The 21,591-nt window shown below is 48.7% G+C and overlaps 1 protein-coding gene across 2 annotated transcripts in view; it reads left to right on the forward strand.

The window, feature by feature from the left end:
• Positions 1 to 21,591, forward strand: part of SERGEF (secretion regulating guanine nucleotide exchange factor) — a 219,698-nt gene that overhangs the window by 181,934 nt on the left and 16,173 nt on the right. The window contains exon 11 of one of the 2 annotated variants that reach the window (XM_080816889.1): positions 18,875 to 18,987. The exons of the other annotated variant lie outside the window; for it this stretch is intronic. Coding sequence (XP_080673015.1) covers positions 18,875 to 18,987 — 113 coding nt within the window. The remainder of the gene's footprint in view (positions 1 to 18,874; positions 18,988 to 21,591) is intronic. 2 annotated transcript variants of the gene reach the window in all.

The raw sequence follows: 21,591 nt of genomic DNA on the forward strand, positions 1-21,591 counted from the left end.
GGAACACACACACACACACACACACACACCAGTTGTAAGATTACATTGAGTTTCTGATTTAATAACCCAAGGATGCAGGTATGTCCTGGGAGTAAGGAGGCCGGGCAGGACAGGAGGAGATGCGGAGTTTCTCAGCCTTGCCCTCACTAGCCCCTAGTTCCAGAACGGAGCATACAGCTGCTGATGATGCTGTCCACGCAGAGGAGGCCCCTCCTCATCCAAGAAATAGCCACTTCTTGCTGCTGCCCAGATCTTTTTTACTCAAGGCCTGGCTCATCGTTCCTGAAGAACTTAATAATTTCTCTGTTTTCTTTCAAGAGAAAGTTTACAAACACTTCTCTTACAAAAAGCTCTCCTGCTTCTGGAAGCAAACTCAGGGTCAGCAAGTCTACATTTCGGCCAGTAGGGAGGAAACAGAGTCGGTGTCTAGGAGTCTCTGATCAACAGCCAGCATTATGGAAAACCCATTTTCCTGTCACCTATCCCTTGACTCTGCCATAATACCTTTGTTATCATGGGTGCTTGTGATACTGACTTTGACCTGAGGACCCAAACCCATTTGTCCATAGAGGGCAAGATCCCGTGGCAGGAGGGAGGTCACTAAAAAAGAGAAGGTGATACCTGGGACTTCTGGGGACACCCAAGGCAGTCATGAGATTATGTGCTGGCTTTAGAGTGGTTATGAGTTTGCTTTTACTAACAGGGAACAGCGGGCTGGGATTTGAACAGAAGTCATTGCCTTCAGAACCTCTCACCCGTCTCTATTCCTTCCCCTGCTTCATCTTCTTCCTTCCTCTTCCTCTTCCAAATTTCTCTTCTGGGATGTGGTGACTACACTTGGAGGAGCTGGAGGGAAATGCTTTCAGTAGCTCTCAGTGTATCTGGACATTGCTTTGTGTCCTCTGTTGGCTGATGGCCTCCTCCGCAGTCATGGGAGCTAGCTGTGGTCCATGGGTCCTGATGCAGTCCCCTGGTAGTGTCAACCTGGTATTTCTGCTGCTTCTAGTCTCAAAGTTCTTCCAGGTTCCTCCTACTAGAATGGTTACCCCTGGGCATCAGTAACCAGGGCACCGATGCGATTGGGTTGGGTTCACCTCCGTGCCCTGGCAGTGTAAGGAGCCTTCAAGAAGATGGATATCTGACTTTTCTGTATCCCACCCCCCAATTCAGAATAATAAGATTAAAAGAAATCACCAGCATTTTAAAATCCAGGTATCTATTGAATATTTGAGTGAGAGGCAGCATGGTGTAGAAGGACATGGTATTTTGAACCGATTTATTTCATATCCCATCTCTGCTGCTTTCTAGTTGTGTGATCCTGGACTGGTCACCTGATCTCTCTAAGCAAGAAACGCCTTGAAGAGCCTTACTGGAGAATAAAGATAATGCAGATAAAGGGCCTACATATGTGATGTGCTTGATAAGGAGTGGGGAATATCATTATTCTAAAAACCAGAATAGTTTTCTTAGCTTAAAATTTAGCCTTAAACTTAGCCCTAAAGTACACCTGAGTTCTTTCCTGTGCTTTCTAGCAAATGTGGGATTTAGACTACTTGCTACCATGGTTACTCTGTTTATTACTATGATTACTATTACTATTATAGTTTTTATTCTGATAAAATACACATAACAAAACTTGCCATTTTCAGTGTACAATTCAGTGGCATTAATTACACTGACATTGTTGTGTCCCCATCCCCACCATCTATCTCCGGAACTTTGTCATCTTCCCATACTGAAACTCTACCCGTTGAACAATGACTCCCCATTCCCTCCTTTGCCCAGTCTGGTCATTCTCTTTTTCAATAGCATGCTCCAAGTTCTTCACTGTCTTTCTTCCCATGAAATGGGGCTTAGAAAGTAGCTCTTGGTAGGGTTTTCTTTGAGTTCTCTGAACTCCCGCTGGGGAGACTGGGAGTTAAAGGTCTCTGCCATTTGCAGCAAACTTTGGGGATTGCAAATGGTTACAAAATAGATGTCAGTTCGGCTGCTTTTTATGGGTTGGATCTGCAAAGAGGCTTCCAAGGACTGGTACATTTCCTCTAAAAATACCCAAGAATGTGGCTTGGCATCGCTTTGGGGAGAAACCAACAGTTTTTAAATTCTTCAATAGCATCTACCTCCTGGTGAAGATTAAATGAAAGAACTCATGCCGTGTGTATAATACAGTGCCTGGCAAAGATAAGACCTGTATATGTAGGCTGCTGTGACTTGTTACTGCGCTCTGGCGGAGCTATTATGTGTAATGTTTGGGTATTTAATCCCCACAAGAGACAGATACCATCTTCATTTTACATGAGGCAGCTAAGGCTCTGGGCTGTTAACACCCCCCCAAATTACTGAGCTTGTAAGTAGTGAGTAGCAGAGTGGGGATTCAAACCCATCCTCTTTCTCTCGTAAGATGCCACCTGTTGTGCTATACCAAGAAAGGAACTCTGGGTCAGTCGTATTGACTTCATTCTCAGTATTTCATCTTTCCACCTACCCTGGCCTTTCTCTGGACTCCTGTCTTCTTGCTCTTTCTTCATAAAGTCACACACCAAATGTCCCAGCTTCAGAGCTTTCTGGATTTACCAGTCCCCAGTCGCTGTGCCATTTCGAAGTGATCACTCACAGTCTTAATAAGCTCTTTGCTCTAGAGAAAGAAACAGAAACCATGCTGCTTCCAGAAGAGGAAGAGATGCTGGAGATCACTCTCCCTTCATGTGGGCACAGTGGAAAGGCCATCTGTAAACCAGGAAGAGAGGGTTCACCAGAAACCAACCTTAACAGCATGTTGATTTTGGATTTCTAGCTTCCAGAAATGTGCGAGAATACATTTCTATGCTTTAAGCCATCCAGTCTGTGGTATTTGTCATTGGCAGGCTGAGGAGACTGATACACACATGTATGAGAAGTCTTGGTGATGTTCAGTCTGGGGCTGGCATAGTAGGATTGAGAAAGTCCTCAGACTTTCTTCTTCAAGGCTCTCTCATGGTCTAATATAGTTGCTAGAGTTGTGGCTGTCACATCCATATTCAGGCAGGAGGTAAACAGATGGAAAGAACACAAAAAGTAGCCCTATTAAGGCACTTACCCTGAGGTGATACCCAGCAGTGCCCATCTACAACTTATTGGCCAGAATGTAGTTGATTCTAGTTGATTCATTATGATTAGCCACACCTAATCATAATGAAGGCTGGGAAATTAGTCTTTCAGCTGTACACATGGCTTCCCTGACTGAAATCTGGGAGAATGGATCTTGAGTAGATAGCCTCAGCAAGCACGAGCACTTTGGGGAATGAGCAGTCTGGAAATGAGCTTCTCGGTCATAAGAACAATCCCATTTCTCAGAGCCTGTGAGCCGCCACCAGTACCCTGAGCAAGCTACAAGAGGAGAGGCTCTTGCTGCCCGCAGGGTAGCCTGTGCCCCTGCTGGGCTGGAGGGAATGGCTCAGTTTGCCGTCAACCGCCTTCGCAACCTTTTCTTAACCCATTCACCGGCACCTTGTCCCTAGCCCCATTCCCTGAATATGCCTGCACTCACCTGCCTTCCAGTTCCCTCTACCTGAACTATGCCCTCTGCCCTTTGACACCCTAATATCTTATCCATCCTTTCAGGCCCACCCAAACATTTCCTCCTGCGAGCACCTGAGGTGATGTGCAGTGTTCCCTATCCTATATTCCCGTGCACTTTGCCTACATGTATATTTTAATATTCATCATGAGCCACTTGCAATTAAGAATTATGTAGGATATTGTCTCTACTTTGTGTGTATGTGGAAGTTTATATAATAAGTTTTTCATGTGTGCCTGCCCCAAGGGCAGGGATGGCATCGTCTTGTTGCCATACTACCAGGATTTTCCAAGCATTTACTGGGCATCTACTAAGTGTCAGGCATTCTGCTTGACCCTAGGGTTATAGCAATAGGGAAAACTGTCCCTGTCCTCATGATGCCTGCTAACCTGGGAACACAGGGAGTTGCAGAGGTTAGGCAACAAATTGGTAAATACATAAAACATTGGTAAATATGTAATTGCAAATTATGAGAAATACTGTCAAGGAAAAAAAAAAACGGGATGCAATGAGAGAGAAAAATGGAGGGATGGAGCATATTATAGGTGGTGTCTCACATAGACCAGATTTTAGTTCCTACTCTCCCATACAGAACAATTCCACATAATTTATGTAGGTTCTCCCCTGTGAAGGAGTTGGAACCTAACTTCCCATTCCCTGAGTGTGGGCTCTGCTCAGTGACTTGCTTCCAAAGCGTAGACAGGAGATGGCTGGTGGAAGGAAGCAGAACTTTACAGGGAAGAAACCCAGCGAACGTTACTGAGGCCAGTTGATTGGGGGTGAACAGCATCAATGATAAACTAGGTCGATATTAAATACCTTGGATATGATGCAATGAGGAGGGCGCTTCACTTCTGTGAATCCCAGCCTAACCATGAGTAAAACGTCAGAAAAAAATAAACTGAGAGGCATCCTATAAAATACCGTCTAGTACTTCTAAAATGGTCAAGGCCAACAAGCACAGGGAAGTCAGAAATCGGTAACAGACCTGAGGATCCTGAGGAGACGTGACAACTAAGCCTTCCGTGGTGTCCCAGATGGCCTTCTGGAGCAGAAGGACCGTAGGGGAACCTCCGGGAGTCTAAACAGAGTGTAGCATTTAGTGAATAATAGTGGTCCCTTCATTGTGACAGATGCACCACACACTCACATAAGAGGTTAATAAGAAGGCCCCCCTATTTGGGGAGAGGCACTTGGGAGCTGTACTATCTTTTCAACTTCTCTATAAATCTCACACTATTCTAAAATTAGACCTTGATTAAAATAAGTCCCTGTTCTCCTGCTCTCTGACTCTGTGAGCTGGGCAAGTCCCCTCACCCCACTGGACTTGGTTCAGCTGCAGAGTGGGGGTGACAGCACCCTCACAGCAGGATTGAGAAAAGGCTTCAGTGCGACAGCATGTGGCAGCGCTGTGGCAACAGTGTGCCCACATCACTGCTCAGCATGCAGATTCCCCTCCTGCCCCTGCAGATGCACACAGAGACATGCTCCAGAGGCTTCCCCACAGACTGCAGTCCCTGGGCCCCCCAGCGCGGCCCACGGCCTTTCTAGCCAGACTTCTGTGCAGGAAACTATGCCCTCACCTCTCTTGACAGCTTGCTCTGAGGGATTAAGACTGCATTTTTAGTTTCATATTTCACTTGATCCCCCCCACCTTGAATTTGGTATTTCTCTTCAGGAATCAGCATATGATTCAAACTGCCAGTTCTAAATTTAGTCCTGCCTGTGATACGGAGAATGCATTTAGTGCTGCCTGGGATATGTATTCGGAAATAATGGTTTTATTTATCCACATCCAGTAATTCTGACTGCCTGCTGGGTTCTTTCAGGAAAGAGTTTGTCATCTCCTTTCCTCCTAATGATGAAATGTTGCCTGCTCAGGTCCCAGAGGCCCAGCCTGAGCCAGAGGCTGGTGACTTGAGTCTCTGTTTAATTAAACAATATCATCCCCGGGATTCTGCAGTCATGGGCTCTCTCAAGGCTTCTGTTTAGAAGGAGCTTGGAAACAAGGTCTAGAAAGAACTGAAGGCCTCTTTGAAGCCCATAGGTTTATTTCTGGTTACTGGCATGATAAGATTTGCCCCTTCGGCACTAGAATATATGAAAGGAGGGGGTCGTTCCACAGGTCTGGAGTGTGGTACTCTACCTCGGGTGCTGAGGATGTGGAAGTAAATCACATACGGCTCCTGCCCTCGGAGGACTACAGTTCATTCATGTATTCGAGCAACGGATTGGGCCTTTACCGTGAGCTTGACACCATGCTGATCGTTAGGGCTATAGGAGTGACCCTCATCAGACAAAGTCCCCCGCCCTGAGAAGCCCACATTCTTATACATGTGGCCTGTATGGCTCCAACATAAAGCAGGAGATGGGTGCCATGTGTGGTAAGCTAAGGAGATAAGCAGTGTTCGTTTCCCAGGATCACAGCAATGAAGTACCACAATCCGAGGGGCACAGTTCTGTCTGAAAACAAGGTGTCGGCAGGCCGTGCTCCCTCCAGAGGCCCAGGGGAGCATCTGTCCTTGCCTCTTCCATCTTGGGGTGGCTCCCGGTGTTCTTTGGCTTATGGCTGAGAACATTCTCTGCTTCTGTCTTCACATGGCCTTCTCCTGTTTGTGTCTGTGTCTCCGGTCTGATTCTTATAAGGACTCTTGTCACTGGATTTAGGACCCACCTGGATAATCCCAGATGATCTCATCTCAAGGCCCTGAACACAGTCACAAAGTTACATCTGCAAAGACTGTATGGGGGAGCACACCGTTTGCTTCTTCCAGCTCCAGATAGCTGCATTCCATGACTTGTGGCCCCCATCACCCCAGTCTTTGTCTCCAAGGTCACATTGCCTCCTCCTCTTTTCTCTCTGTGTCAGAAGCCCCTCTGCCTTTCTCTCTTCTGTTGTTGTTGTTTTTTTAATTTATTAAAATTTTTTTAATTATATTCAGTTAGCCAACATATAGTACATCATTGGTTTTTGAGGTAGTATTCAGTGATTCATTAGTTGCATACAACACCCAGTGCTCACCACCACATGTGCCCTCCTTAATACCCATCACCTGGCATCCCCATCCTCCCACCTCCCTCTGCCTTTCTGTTAAGAGGACATTTGTGATGGTGCTTAGGGTCCATGCAGATAATTGAGGCAATTTTCTTACCTCAAGATCCTTAACTTAATCACATCTATAAAGACTTTTTTCCAAATAAGGACACATTCACAGGTTCTGGGGGGTAAGATATGGGCATATCTTTTGGAGGGCCACTAACCCACCACACAGTGCAAGGTCATATAGCCTTTGAATAGCCTGTGAGATGGGCTGTAGTCCCGTTTTCCACCTGAGGACATTATGGTTCACAGAAAGGAAGTGCTTTACCAGAGGGCATTCAAAAAGGAAGGAGCCGAATCAAGGGTGGATTCCAGGAGATGCTTGACTCTGAAATCCATTCTTTTCCTCCCATGGCTCCTGACCAGCTAGATTTTTGAGCCATCTGTCCTTTTGCTTTAAAACCCAAGCGGTGGGATGCCTGGGTGGCTCAGTCATTAAGTGTCTGCCTTCCGCTCAGGTCATGATCCCAGGGCTCTGGGATTGAGTCCGGCATCAGGCTCCTTGCTCAGCGGGGAGCCTGCTTTCCCTCTGCCTGATGCTCCCCTTGCTTGTGCTCTCTCACTCTCTCTGACAAATAAATAAATAAAATCTTTAAAAACAAAACCACAAGTGGCCATGGGAAGCCCTCACCTGGCTCTACCAGCATTAAGATCTGGTGGGAACTAGTCTGAGACCACTGTTAGCTGAGAGCAGGCTGAGGTGGAGATAGAAAGGAAGTTTGGGGGAGGGACGAGAGCAGGGAGGCAGAGGGCTGCTAATGAAGGGGGGCATCTAGAGCCAGGCTTGGGGAGGAGATACCTGCTAAATGAGGGAAATAGCATATAGAGGAGAAGTGGGCCATGCTCTGCCATCTCCAAGTTTTGCACGATGCCTTCTCCTCTGTGCTCACCTGCAGCTGGGGAAACCTGGCCAGAGACACTGGTACAAATGGAGGACCTGAGAATGTGGGGGGAAGGGCTCTCTGGTTCGTGTCAGCTGTGTCCCCGGCATTTCCTGAACACTGCTCTGAGGGAGGCGGCAGGAACTCAGAGATGAATACCTTGTGGTCCTTACCCCAGAGGTAGTACAGCAAAGGAGAAAAACACAGAGCGTCACATCCCACGCTGCCTTTCTTTCACTGCGTGACCTCCATCCAGGCATACTTTACCTTTCCAAGCCTTGGTTTTCTTGTCTGGAAAAAAATATGGATTTTTTTGAGATTTAAAGGAGATAAAAATGAGAAATGACTGGCACAGCCCAGAATATAATAGAGGCCATCAATGTTACTTCCACTGCATTAGAAACTCACTTTCTGGGCCAGAGCAGGGGTGCACAAACTGTAAGCTCTGGGACCTAGAATCCAGAGTAAAGAACAGGATCCCCAAATCACTATTTACACCTCTAAGCAGCATTGCTTTCAAATATTTGGAGATGGGGTCATATTGAGTCAGATACAGTTACATTTAAAAGCTTATTGAATTCATAGTGACGTCTTACTATTATGTGTTGCTTATCAGCGTGTCTGGAAAGATCCTGAGGTTCTCTGATATTGAAAAGGAGTCTTCATACTTGAATATGTGGGGCACAGAGGGCTAAACTGACCAGCCAGAGGCATGGGAGCAGTGTTCTTACAGAGCAACGTTTGGGTTCTACAGAAGCATAAAGGAAAGCCGGACAAACTGCCTGGAGACTTCCGGGGAGGAGGGGGGATACTTAGGCTAGGCCTTCAAAGATGAGTTGGAGTTTGCCTTATTTGGGGAGCGGGCAATGCAGGTAGAGAGAACAGCAGGTTAAAAGGCAGAGTCTGAGTATTGAGGACTAAGGTTTGGGGGAGCCATGGGGAGAGGCCAGAAAAGGAGGTGGGAGCTGGGTCAGGGCCGAGCCTGAAGGCTGTGCTAGTGGGTTTAAGATCACTCATAGGTGGGGAAGCCAGGAAGGGGTTGAAGGAGAGCAGTACCAATACTAGGTTCATCCTTTAGAAAGATCACTGCCCTGATGGGAGAGTGGAGCTCAGGAGGCTTGTGAGTAGGAGGGATGTTGGGGAGAAGGCACAGAGCAGAGTGAGGAAGCATGAGGTTCTGGAAAGCCACCCCCTGGGCCTCAATCTCAGCTCTGCTCCCTGTCAGCAGAGGGATCCAAGCACTTTGTCCCTCTGTCCGTCCATCTCCTTTCTGTACAGTGGACATAATAACGTATCTGCTTCATAGGAGAATCATGGGAGGATTAAGTAAGCAAATAGTCTTTATGGGACACTCAGTCTTGGAAAAGAAGGCCATTCTGACGCACGCTACAGTGCGGACCTCCGTCAAGGGTGTCACGCTCAGTGACGTAAGCCAGTCGCAAAGGGCAAATGCTATGTGACTCCACTCAGCCAGTACTGAGAGCAGTTGTGCTCAGAGAGACAGGAAATAGGACAGCGGGTGGCAGGGGCTGAGGAGGGGGTAGACGGAACGTTATTCTTTAATGCGTACAGAGCTTCGTCACGGGAAGACACAGAGATGTGGTGGCGGTTGCGCCGTGCGAGCATGCCTCATCCCATGGAGCCGTGTGCATTTACACATGGTTAAAAGGGTGAACTTTATGTCAGATATGTTTTAGCACAATTTTTTTTAAAAAACAATAAGAAAAAATACATTTCACGTGCATGTTAGTTAATATTATTGTGCTAGGGAAGTGAGGATGAGGGCCTAAATTAGGACAGCAAAATTGAGGATGGAAAAGAGGAAACATCGTCTCGATCTTTTCCCGCAGACCCCACAGGGCTGAGTGACCGGGAACTGTGGACATCAGGTGGGACCACAGCACCTACTAGGACTGCACAGAGCCAGGCCACATGCCCCCATCAGAGCCGCTCTGAGGACCCGTGAATTTCTGCGGTTTGTCCTGCAGGGGCAGAGGGCCAGAGCCAGATGGTGCTGAGTCACCCCCTGGGCCTGGTGCTGCCAAAGGCCCATCTCTGTACCCATGTCCCAGACAATAGCAGCTGCCACCTCCCAGGCATGGGTGCTTAAGGCTCTGCAAAGGAATAGCCTCTGTCCCCCAAGGTCAAACCACAGCGACCTTACCATGATGGCCTCTTCTCTTCCCCATGGGATCTGAAAGTCCAGGGAAGAATCCCACCCAGAAACCTGAGAGAAGAGGCAGAGGGGCCCTTCCCTTTGATCACTTAAGTTCAAGCCTGGAATATCCATTCCTTTGTTTTATGGAAATCTCACAGAAACCAAGACTGGGGAGGCATATGCCACCTCAGTCCTTAGGAGAGGGCCACGCTGACAGGGAAAGGCCTGAGGTGCTCCCCCCAGTGGAACTGGGGAGCCTGTTGGGCCTTTTTAGAGAGGCAGTTGGTGTGGCGGTGAAGTTTCCAGACTCAAGCCAGAGGGTTTAGATTCACGACTCAGCCATGCCACTATGTGACAGTGAACAAACATTAGCCTCTCTGAGCTTCAGTTTCCTTAATGATAAAGGGGAGAAGCTATCGCATGGGGTTTCTGTGAAATATAATTGAGATACATACATATAAGGTCTGACATATTATAGGTACTTAATAAACATGTTTTCTTTCTCTGCTGTAAAATTTCATGCTTCTCTTTTTTTTTTTCTTCATAACCACCCCGAAAGGAAGAATTTCTTTGCTTTTTTTGTTTCATAGGTAAGGAAATTGAAACTCTGAGATTAAGAAACTTGGTCTACATCCCCACAGGACGTGGATGGTAGCTCTGGGTCCCTCTAAGCCTTTGCCCTTCCACTGGGAAGACTCTGCTTTCTGAGTCTCACTCCATCTCGGACACAAGAAGATTCACGTATGAGGCCACTTCTAGAGCAGCACCTGGGTAGAGTGGACACCCAGGAAGCTTTAAGCATGTAGTCTTCAGATACAATGACAGGGAAATGTGTGCCTGGTCATGGGAATAAGGCTCTCCTAGGCCTTCTTTCCATCTAAGGGAAGGAGAGAAATATATATAGAGAGAGAGGTGAGTAAGGTTCCCACATATAATATACTATATATTATAGTATATAATATACTTTTATATACTTATATAATAAATTATATACTTATTATAGTATATAATATAATATATTATATACTATATATAATATATAGTATATAATAGTGCTTCTGCTGCACTAGTGGGAACAGAGGAAAGAGGTTCGTCCTTCCTTGGGCTGATGTGGTTCAGGGGAGGAACTCCTCCCGCCTCCCCCAGAGACAGTGGTGAGCGGCCTGGGGTGTGGAGAGGGCAGCCTGGGGAGGCGGAGCAAAGCCTGCTTGCTCCATCACCGCCCTGGGGAATGCAGCCCCTTCACGGCCTGTTATTTGAGCAGAGAACACAGTCTATCTACCCACTTCCCACCAGGAGTCAGATAGAAATAGGCTCCAGCCTGGATTTGCCTTCAGGCTGAAAACCACTCATAGATAATAAACAAAATCCGTGTCTTCCCCCGACACTCTCGACACTCAGAGCTCAGCTTTAGAAACGGTGAGACCCTGGAGGATAGATGCAGACCCAAATCCCAAATCAGAAACACATCCCAGGGTAGAATGGAGAGCCTAAAGACCATGTTTTGCAAAAGTAGGGTGTCCTGCTTGAATGAGCAAACCTATTCATACCCCCAGTTCTTGCTGGCATTAACCGCACCCCCATGGAGAAGGAGAACTCAGGAAGCAGCGATACTGTTTGTGAAGGATTCTTGTCCTGGTGTACTTCAGAGAAATTCTGCTTCTTCAGGCCCTGTGATGAAATTGGTAAAGCATGGGCTTTGGGGTCTCCCTTACCAAGTGACTCAACTCTCTGGACCTCAGTTTCTTTATCTGTAAGTAAACATCAGAATAGCAAGACCTGGGGCGCCTGGGTGGCTCAGTGGGTTAATCCTCTGCCTTTGGCTCAGGTCATGATCTCAGGGTCCTGGGATCAAGCCCCACATGGGGCTCTGCTCAGCAGGGAGCCTGCTTCCCCCTCTCTCTGCCTGCCTCTCTGACTGCTTGTGGTCTGTCAGATAAATATATAAAAATCTTTAAAAAAAAAAAAAAAAGAATAGCAAGACCTACCTCTCAGGTCTTTTGGAGGATTACATGTTGTACGCTAGATGGAAACACCTGGCCTCACATGTATTCATGTATTAGTTGGGGTAAAAAAAACAGAACTGATAGGGCCAATCGATCTCTCTATCTCTCTCTCTCTATCTAGATATATTTTAAAGAATTGTTTCACATTGATCGTGGAGGCTGCCAGGTTTGAAGTCCTTGGGGCAAGCCAGCAGGCTGGAGATTTAGATAAGCGTTGATGTCACAGTCCTGAATCCAAAGGCTGGAAACTCAAGCAGGGTTTCTGTAGTGCAGCCTTGAGGCAGGATTCCTTCTTCAGGAAACGCCAGTCTCGGCTGTTAAGGCCTTCAACTGATTGGATGAGGCCCACCACAATTGACTGTAACTTACATTTCAAAAAAAATACTTTCATAGCAACATCTAGATGGGTGTTTAACCAAACAGCTAGTCACTATAAGCTGGCCAGGGTGGCACAGAGTTAACCATTACACCACAAAAGGGCTCGGGTTCTCAACAAAGACATTCCCTTCCCTCTCTTTCTCTCTTCTTTTCAAAGTCATTGCTGAGGTCCAAAGAGGCTTCACTCAGTGACGTCTCTGGCATGTGGGCCTGGAAGCGGTTAGAATCTGGGCAGTGAGACCTGTGTGTCTCTCCTGTCTCTCTGAGATCTGTTTCTCCTGACTCTATGCCCTAGGGAATTGGTGTCCCTACTTACTGAGTCGAGAGCTGGAGTCACCTCCATGGTTTTCCGTTGAAGTCTGCCGTTGGAGCCATACCAGTTTTCCTCTGTGCTCTGTCCAGGCTTCCCAGTCCACTTCTCCAGTACCTGAGGTGTGGAATTCATTATTTTGTTTTTGGGGTTGGATCAGAAGACCTGGGCAAGGCTGTTCAACCTGCCAGGATGGCTTTTCTGCCGCGGGGCTAGTTAGCGGGGACGGAGAGGCTGCGAGGAAAGGCTTGGTGGGCCAGTGAGAGTTAACTCCCTGCCTAGAATGTTTCAGGTGGCATTCTGCCTGGAAGTACAGAGCTGGCCTCCGTTCCATCTCAGGGATTCATACTCTGCAGGTGATCCAAATTGCTTCTCAGTCTAATGGAATGTGGAATTGCTTTTGCCCAAAGAATGCCTGGATGGGACTTCTAAGGCAGCATAAGGTTAAGGAAAAAGCTCCGAACCAGGAGTTAGACCTGGACCCTCCTTTGCCACAGTCTCCCTGTGTGATCATGGACAAGTCACTTCCTGAATGTAGGCCTCAGCTTCCTCTTTCACAAAATCTTGGAAACCATACTCCACTACCATAGATTTGTACACATAGCACCTCACTGCTTTTATTTTATCTAAGATTTTATTTATTTATTTTAGAGAGAGAGCGTGTGTGTGAGAGGGGGCAGACGGAGAGAATTTCAAGCAGACTCTACGCTGAGTACAGAGCCCAGTGCGGGGCTCAGTCTCAGGACCCCGAGATCATGACCAAAGCCAAAACCAAGAGTTGGACACTTAACTCGCTGAGCCGCCCAGGCGTCCCTACCTTATAGGTTTCAGAGCCATCTTCTCAATGTGTCATCTCTGTTCCTCCTGCCAGTCTCATGAGGTAGGCAGGATATAGGCAGGGAAATGGATTGTTCACTTTCTGCAGACTAGGTTCAAAGAGATTAAATGACTTGCCCCAGTTCGCACAGACAGGAGGAGGTGATGTAGCTAGAATGGAGCCCAGCTCACTCGGGGTTATCCTTTCAAATATGGCAGCGTCTCTAGAACTGTAAAGGAGAGCGCAGGGGGAGTAGACAGAAAGCCAGTGGGGACGATAGCAGCATCAGAGAGGGTGTACCGCCGTCATGCTCCCGAAGCTCCCAAGGCTTTGGAGGCACAGGCTAGTCTCAGTGGATGGACACCCGTACACCGAGGGAGGGTTGGTCTCCAACTGCTCAATTAAAATGTTTTCTCATGCTATTGACAATTCAGACAACATTTAGGGAGGCTTTATCACAGACCAGGCTCTCTACTAGGGAGGAGGGGGCCAGAATGAGGAAGCAGACGTAGAATACAAAGTAGACTGTCTTATGGACTGCTGCAAACAGAAGTATAATGAAAAGTTTTATATTTGAAATGTAAACATAGGGCTTTGGATTTACACCGGAAGGTGCATGCGATTGAGTCATCCTGGGGAGATGAAGGCAAATACAGCTGAGCCCTGAAGGATGAAGCAGGATTTGACCATCAGGAGACAGAAGGAGGAAAGGGGTCTCTGCCCTGCTCTTCCTCCGTGGCCCCCTGCGGCAGCCACCGCTGCTGCGGTGCGACAGGAAGCCGGCTGCTACAGCCTGTGTGCTGGAGGACATGGCCGGTTCCAGCCCCGGGGAAGCCCCTACCCTTGCTTGTCAGATCTACTGCAGTGCCTGGAGAGTGCAGAGCAAGAGAGATTGTGCCTGGCAGCTCTTGGAGGAGTACCCGGGAGGAGGGGAGGCACAGGGGGCCCTTGGCAGGGGAACAGGTGGCTTGGAAGGACGTACCTTTTTTCCTGATTGTGCCTACCCCTCCTTGGGGCCTGAGAGGCTGAGCTCTTGCTTTGCATGTGTGATGTTAGACTCAGTGTTTTGTGTCTTTATTTTAAAACTGGCTTCTCGGTCTCCCGTGCAGTTTTCTGTCAGCTCGTTGCCATGGAGAAGTCAGTTGGGGCTGGAAGCTCTTGTCCCTGTCTGTGTCAGCATTTTTGGACCTGCCAGCTGCCTCCTGCCCTTCTACAGATGGAGGGGGCACAGGACCCCACTGGGTGGGCAGTCCTTTTTCTCTGCAGGGACTGGAGCTGCATCTTGATTCCCTTTGGGGTGGGAGTTTCATTCATCTGTGTACTGACTCAGCAACTCTGTCGTGCCTGCCTCTGCGGGCCAGGCATGGCGCTGTGCTCCGCCAGCACAAAGATGACTGTGGCGGGGGGCTGGGGGGCGGGGGTCAGGGTGGTGGTGGGTGGAAGGAGAGGGGAAACTCCACATCCTCAGGCAGGACCCTGCCGGCCAGTTCTTTCACACATCCCTTTCTTGTTCTGTTCCTCAACCTCATTCTTTCTTAGAATTTAGAGGACTGTGTGTGCTTCTCCTCCAACCTTTATCACTGCTCATTTAGAATCTCCCTGGGAGTTCCCTACTAGTCTCCGCACTTCTGGATCTCATTTCCTCTCCGTGTCTCCAGCACCCGGCTCAGGATCTCAGGCAAAAGAAGGGATCCCCCAGGAAGTATGTGGCCAGTGGAACCCTTACTCAGACTCTCAGGGTGTCTGTCTGTCCTGTTTTTCTTCCTCTCTTCTGAGCCTAGAGGCAGCGTGGGTGGCAGCATGAGCCAGTGGAGAAAGGAAGGACTTTGGAACCAGATCAATCTGTGCTTGAGTTCTGATACAACCTTTTTCTAGCTGTATGGTCTCAAGCAAGTGGGTCTTTCACTTGGAGCCTTAGTCAAACCTCATACTTTTCTTTAAACCTGAACCGCCTGTCAGTCAGTAATTGAGTTTGGACGTTTTAAAAACCAGCATGGGAAGTACTGGTGGCCATTTACCCTCCCGGGCGCTCTTCTTCCACACCCATGTGGGACGAGGAAAGATCCAGTCTCTTTCCTGACCAAGACTTCAGTTTTCCTATTTGAAAAATTTGGGAATTGGATTGGGTGATCTTGAAGAGTTCTTTTCACTCTAAAAACCTGAAGGGTCAACTTTAAAAGAAGAAAATCTTTCCATAGCGGGTGTGACCATCATCGCCAGTGCCTCCGGGTCGGAGGCTGGCCTCAGCATGACCTCTTCTGCCTGCCTCTCAAGCTACTCTCCCAGGAAGCTCTGAGCTGGAACCCTGGCATTGGCTGCAGAAATCTCTTTTGGATGCAGTAGTCCTTTTGAATGCATCATCTCTGTCCACCCCAATCTAGAGGCTAGGCTTGGCCGGTATCCCAGAACAGTGGGGAGTTGCTGGAGGGAGGAGTTTGTTCCTTCTTCACCCGTGTCTTGCTTTTCTTAAGGACCTGTTGCCTTCCTGAGTCTTTGGCTAGCGAGGATTGCATTTCTTGAGCTGCCTGCAAGCCAGGGCTCTGTGTCAGAGGTGAAGACAGCGGAGGCACTCCCCCCTCCCCCAGTGTCATGGACGCCAATCCGTGTTACGGACAAACACAAACAGAAACAAAGTAGAGCCATAAAGTTCTTGAGTGGCTTCTCCAGGGAATTTACCTAGTCCTAGTCCTTCTGCCTTGGGCAAGTTCTTCCCTTCTCCAGTGCCCAGTGTCCTCTTCCGTCACATTGAGAGGGTTGGGCCAGTGATCTCCCAGTTCCCTTCCTGCTCTGGAACTTCTTTTTTTGAAGTGCTGCAGCTCAGCTCAGGGAAGGAGTGCTCGTTGTAGACTTTCTAGTGGAAGGAGGAGTGGAGCCGAGCCTTGAAGGCTAGACGAGGATTTGGGCTGGCCCAGGAGAAATGGATACAAGCCTTCCTGACTGGCCGAAGTGAAAGGAGCGTGTGTGAGCACAGGCAGAGACTGTAAAGCATAGGGGAGGGTAGAGCAGGGTGGAAAGCTCTCCTGTTGAATGCAGAGGGTTCATGTGGGTCATGAGGAGTGAGAGCAGTCTTGGAGAAGGAAGCTCTTGCCATCCCTCTGAGAGCCCTTGTCCCCAGGGGCACGGGTAGCAGTGGTCCCTAAGGACAGAGAAGTAAGCAAAGTGGATTAAACCCCCTCCCTATCTGGGGGCCCCAGTCTAATGCTTCTTGTGACAGAAAGACCTCCAACCAAGAAGGGACAAGGGTGAAAGCTAGGAGAGGACACCCCCTCCAGGTCCTTTCTTTCTCACTTCAGCCAGCAGGTTCTTGGTTGGTAGGAGCAGGGCAGAGTGTGGGAGAGTAAATCTACCCGAGAGAGCTGCCCTTCTGTCATGGTTTGCTCCTCCCCGAATGTTTTCCTGAAGTCAGGGTGACAAGAGGGATATTTTGACTGTGTCCTCAGAAATGGATCCTAGATCCATCTACAAGGCTTATGAATCAAAGGGTCTCACATCCTAGATCTAGCTGTGACCTCCAACATCCCAGTCCTCTGGCTCAGGCTGACTCCCGTCTCCACTCTGAACCTGCAGCTTCACAGATGCCAGGCCCTCTGGGTCCTGCCTCCTTGCTTTCTCTCCCGCCGTCTACTACTTCCCACTGCATCTGAGATAGTGTGGACTGCGCTCTTTCCCCTGGACCTTGCCTCTGCCTCCAAGCAGATCTTCCTGTAGCCCCTCCTCTGTTTTCAGTCCAAGTGCTCCCTCACTGTTCTCCACCGTGACGACAACGATAGTGATGATGACAGTTATTACCCAAATTTGCTTCTGAGGCACAGCTCTGATTCGGCTACTCCCTTGCTCAAAAGTCTTGTGGCTTCCAGTGGCTGCTGGATAAAGTCCAAAATCTGTAGTCAGGCATTTTGAGTATTATATTTCCTGAGCCATCTGCAGTGATCTGCCCCCTACCTGTCATGCCAAATTTATTCCCCTCTACTGCCTCGTGCACTGCCTCTTCTTCCACCAAACAGAGCTACCACCAATAGGTCTGCAAGCACCATCTCCCTTCCCAGCAAACCCTTTGTTCACGTTCTTGCTGCTTGGAAAGCCCCTCCTCCCCCGCCCTTAACGTTTCTTTTTTCATCAGAAAGTCTCCTCTGATCACCTAGACTACATATTCCTTGATGGTTCATTCTGTATCCCTGAAGGCATCTATGAAAGTAAACAAAAACAAAATGTTTTTATGTTTGAGCAACTAGGAGACCTAGGTTAATCCCCTGTTTTGGGGGGTGCCTGGGTGGCTCAGTGGGTTAAGCCTCTGCCTTCGGCTCAGGTCATGGTCTCGGGGTCCTGGGATCGAGCCCCGCATTGGTGTCTCTGCTCAGCGGGGAACCTGTTTCCCCCTCTCTCTCTCTGCCTGCCTCTCTGCCACTTGTGATCTCTCTCTCTGTCAAATAAATAAATAAAATCTTAAAAAAAAAAAATCCCCTGTTTTTGAGCAAGCTTGAAATTAGGGACTTTGGAATTGGGGGAAGCTCAGCCAGGCCCCAATACCTATGCTGTTCCTTGAAGGGATCTGGAAGTTACCCAGTGTCCATGGGCACATAGCGAGCTCCACATCCTTGTGCCTCGTCTCTGCTGCATACAAGCAAATTGGCAGGAAAGGGTAGAAACCCAGGGGAACCATACTCGCTAAGGAGTTGGCTCTTGCTAGGTCAGAATAGGGATCAACCATCCAAGGTGTGGGGCCTGTATGATCTGGGAATGTATCCTGGAGGCTATGTATCCTGGAGGGGCCATTGGGGTTCTTCAACAGGAATGTGAGGGGTCTGAGAGCAGGAATCTTAAGGTAATGATCATGGGGCATTCAGATTCCAAGAGGAGCCAGCCAGACATCAGCTTGGGGGACAGAAAGTTCTGGCCCTTAGGTGGTAAGATGGCAACAGAGTGTAGACATAGTGTCAGGGTCCTGCCCATCCAGCTACAATTAACTCAGACCCTCTAGCCTCAGAAACCCTCACCAGTCCTTTGGCTGGGCATTCCCAGTGGGGTTCAGCAGGGAGGCTATCCAAGGGAAATGGGCTCCCTCTTTGGTCAGGATTGACTTGGAAACTGGCATGACCTCAATCTTCTGGTCTTCGGTTCCCTTAGGCAAGCAGAACTGGGGGAGGCAGTGGCTGACAGTTTGCCAGGCCTGGAGGTGAGTCCTGTCTCTCCTCCTGGTTCGCAGTCTGGTTCACCAGTCCCTTGCCTCCATTTCAAACTCGGGCCATGATCTAGCCACCTCTGGGCCACTGTTGGGAAAAGTCAATCTCAGGCTGATACTCACTGCCTATAAATGGCGTGGAATTAGGCTAATCAGTGACTCTTAATTCCCCAACAAATGCAAGTGCTGTGCTAATTGCCAGGGTCCACGCAGGCAGATCCCTGGCTGGCAGCATCAAACAAGAGAAGCGGTAATTTGGGGGCTGGAGTGGGGGAAGGCCTGCTTTGTTGGCTGAGCCAGTTAAAAAACCGTATTACCCTGAGTGAGCCATAGTGCAGAGAGCCAGGGTCGGGCCTCCTTATCAGTCAACAGCCACTTGAGTGGCCCACAAGTGAGTTTGCAAGAGCTGAACCTCAACACCAGTGGAGCAATTGCTTGTCCATTAATGGGTTGTTGTTTTTTTTTTTTTTTTTTTTTTGGCTCATTAAGGAAGATTCCACCAGCAGCCTGGGATGGCACTGCCAGGGCAGCTCATGGGGGATAAAGCATCCCGAACCTTGGTGTGCTGTTACTATGGTAACGTGGCATTCCAGACACTCCAGGTAACCTTCCTGGCATCTGCTGCAGTGAAAGATTCAGATGGAGAAGGGCCATTGCTCTTTCTCCAGTAGAGACTGAGCAAATTGTGAAGGCAGGGAGCCATACACCGAGGACCAGACCTTAAAGGAAAATGCTGTTCCTTTGGTATGGGAGCTTGGTGAAATGACATTGAAATAGTTAAAGCTATCTGTTCTGTCTGTTCTAGTCTATCTGGGTGAGCCACAGGATCAGTAGAGACCACTCAGAGGAAGAAAGTAAGAGGAGATGGGGAAGAGTAGGGGGAACTGTATGAACACAGGCCCAGCTGGGAAGGCAGATGGAGTGAGTAGATGGAGTGAGCAGTTTGGTTGGTGGGAGAAAAGACGTTGGTGGAGGTAGACAGGTGTTGGCCTTGCCTCTCTGAAACTTGCTGCTCTGAGCCCTAAGCAAAAGCCTGATGGTGGCCTCGCTCCACCCAGACAGTGGGCGGAGGCCACTCTGCTCCCTTTCCCGAGGTATGGAGACTCATCTCTGCACCTCACACCTCACGCCTTACTTCAGGGGCCCATTTCTTATTCTCTTTCTGGCTCCCGAGTGTTTGCCTTATCTCTTGTACCCACTAGCATCATTGACCCTCTGCATTTCATAGACAAACTGAGATCCAGGTAGGAAGATGCTTGCCTGAGGTTTCTGAGACACGGAAGCCATGGGACATAGGAGTTAAGAACTTAGGTTCTGGAGACAGACTGACCTGGTTTGAGTCCTGACTCCACCATTCAGTTTCCAGGGGAGCCTGACCCTCACCTTCTTCAGGGGTGAAGTAGAGCTCCTGAGCATTCCTGCCCTTGGGTATTACAGGTGAGAACTGAGAGCATGTAGGTAGGGCCACAGAATTCTGGAATGTGGTGAGCGCTCAAAAATGTTGGTTAGTGAGAGATTGGGAGTTCCTTAAGTTCCTTAAGAAATGGCAACCACCTTATTCATCTTCGCTCATTCCTCCTTCTCTTTCCTCATACGCATGAACACCAGATAGTATTGCATCTGGAATTGATAGTAGAAGGATGTTTGTGGATTGGATGGATGCTCGGAATAAAGAACTGCCCATTGATGGACTCTCCTCTCCGGTCAGGTGTGTGCAACTCAGGTCCCAGACCCTGCTGCCCTGTGGAGGACTTAAACTTCCCAGGACTGTTGGTTTCTTGAAGGACAGGAATAGATTCCTTCAACCTTTGGGCACAATACATGGCATAAATGGTAACTAGTACATAGCTTTATAATATACAGAAGGTTTGCATTCGCTCTCACACGAATCCCACTGTAGCGTGGGTCAGGAGTTCTGTCCCCACATTCAGGAGGAATTCCTGGAGGCTCAGTACTGGGAAGTGGGTGGTCCAGAGACACACAGCAGGGAGAGCTGGCGCAGGGGCGTGGTCCTGTCTTCTGACATCTGACATCTGGTGATCCACCAGATGAAAGCTCTTGGGGTCCATTTTTCTTCTGTGGGACTGAGAGCCCTGAGATGTGATCACAGTGAGGTAAGGAGCTCTGAGCTTAGAGTCAAGATGCCATGATTTTGGTCATGACCCCATCATGCCGTTCCTAAGTGAGCACCTCTCTTCTAAACATGCTCGCTCCCTGACCTTCCGGCTTTGGGTTTATAGTGAGGCCAAGGGTGCTTTGCAAAGTCTGAAACTCCAGGTGAGGGACTAGCGAGAGGGGCATTGTTTTCAGCAAATGGTGTCTCCATGAGCCACCCGGAGCCCAGCAAGGCTGCAGCCTTAGCACGTCCAGATGAGCTCCGAAGTGACAGGTAGCCTGGATGTGTGGGAAGCGTCATCCCGAAACATTAGCCCTCGGAGCCAGAGGGCCGTAAAGCGGTGCCTTCAGTTTACAAGTGTGGAAACAGAGGACCTGAGAGGGGCAGTGGCTCACCCAGGCCTACGTGCTGAGTCGGTGACAGAGCTGGTCCCTCACTACTCCCGTAGAGCCGGGCTGCCCACACCCAGCAGAGCCTGACGGTCGCCCTCGCTCTGAGTGCCTCGTCTGAACTCATTTGAAAGCATCAGATAAAGACATAAGAATTTTTGAAAGAATTTTGTGTATCAGCATTCTCAATAATTTTTTAAAAATCTTTTATTATAAAAGTCATATATGATCTGTGAAGAAAGTTTGGGTAGTAGAGAAACATTCTACTTAGAAGATAACTGAGTAATGCTCTTAAACCTTAAGAACACCCCTTTGGGGCAGCCTGCTGTCTTTTATTTATTTTTTAATTTTTATTATTTTTTTTAAAGATTTTATTTATTTATTTGACAGACAGAGATCATAAGTAGGCAGAGAGACAGGCAGAGAGAGGAGGAGGAAGCAGGCTTCCCACTGAGCAGAGAGCCTGATGCGGGGCTTGATCCCAGGACCCTGAGATCGTGACCTGAGCCAAAGGCAGAGGCTTAACCCACTGAGCCACCCAGGCGCCCCAGCCTGCTATCTTTTAGATGAAGCTTTCAGACGAACGGCTTGCCGGGCCCTGTAGCACCCTCTGGAAGCTTAGCTACAGAAAGTGGGAGATTAACATTTACAGACGCCTCTAAGGCCCTCCATTCTGCAACTTGAGGCAGTTCTATCTACTA

This window comes from Martes martes, assembly GCF_963455335.1.
Source record: "Martes martes genome assembly, chromosome: 10".
NCBI classification, from domain to species: domain Eukaryota; kingdom Metazoa; phylum Chordata; class Mammalia; order Carnivora; family Mustelidae; genus Martes; species Martes martes.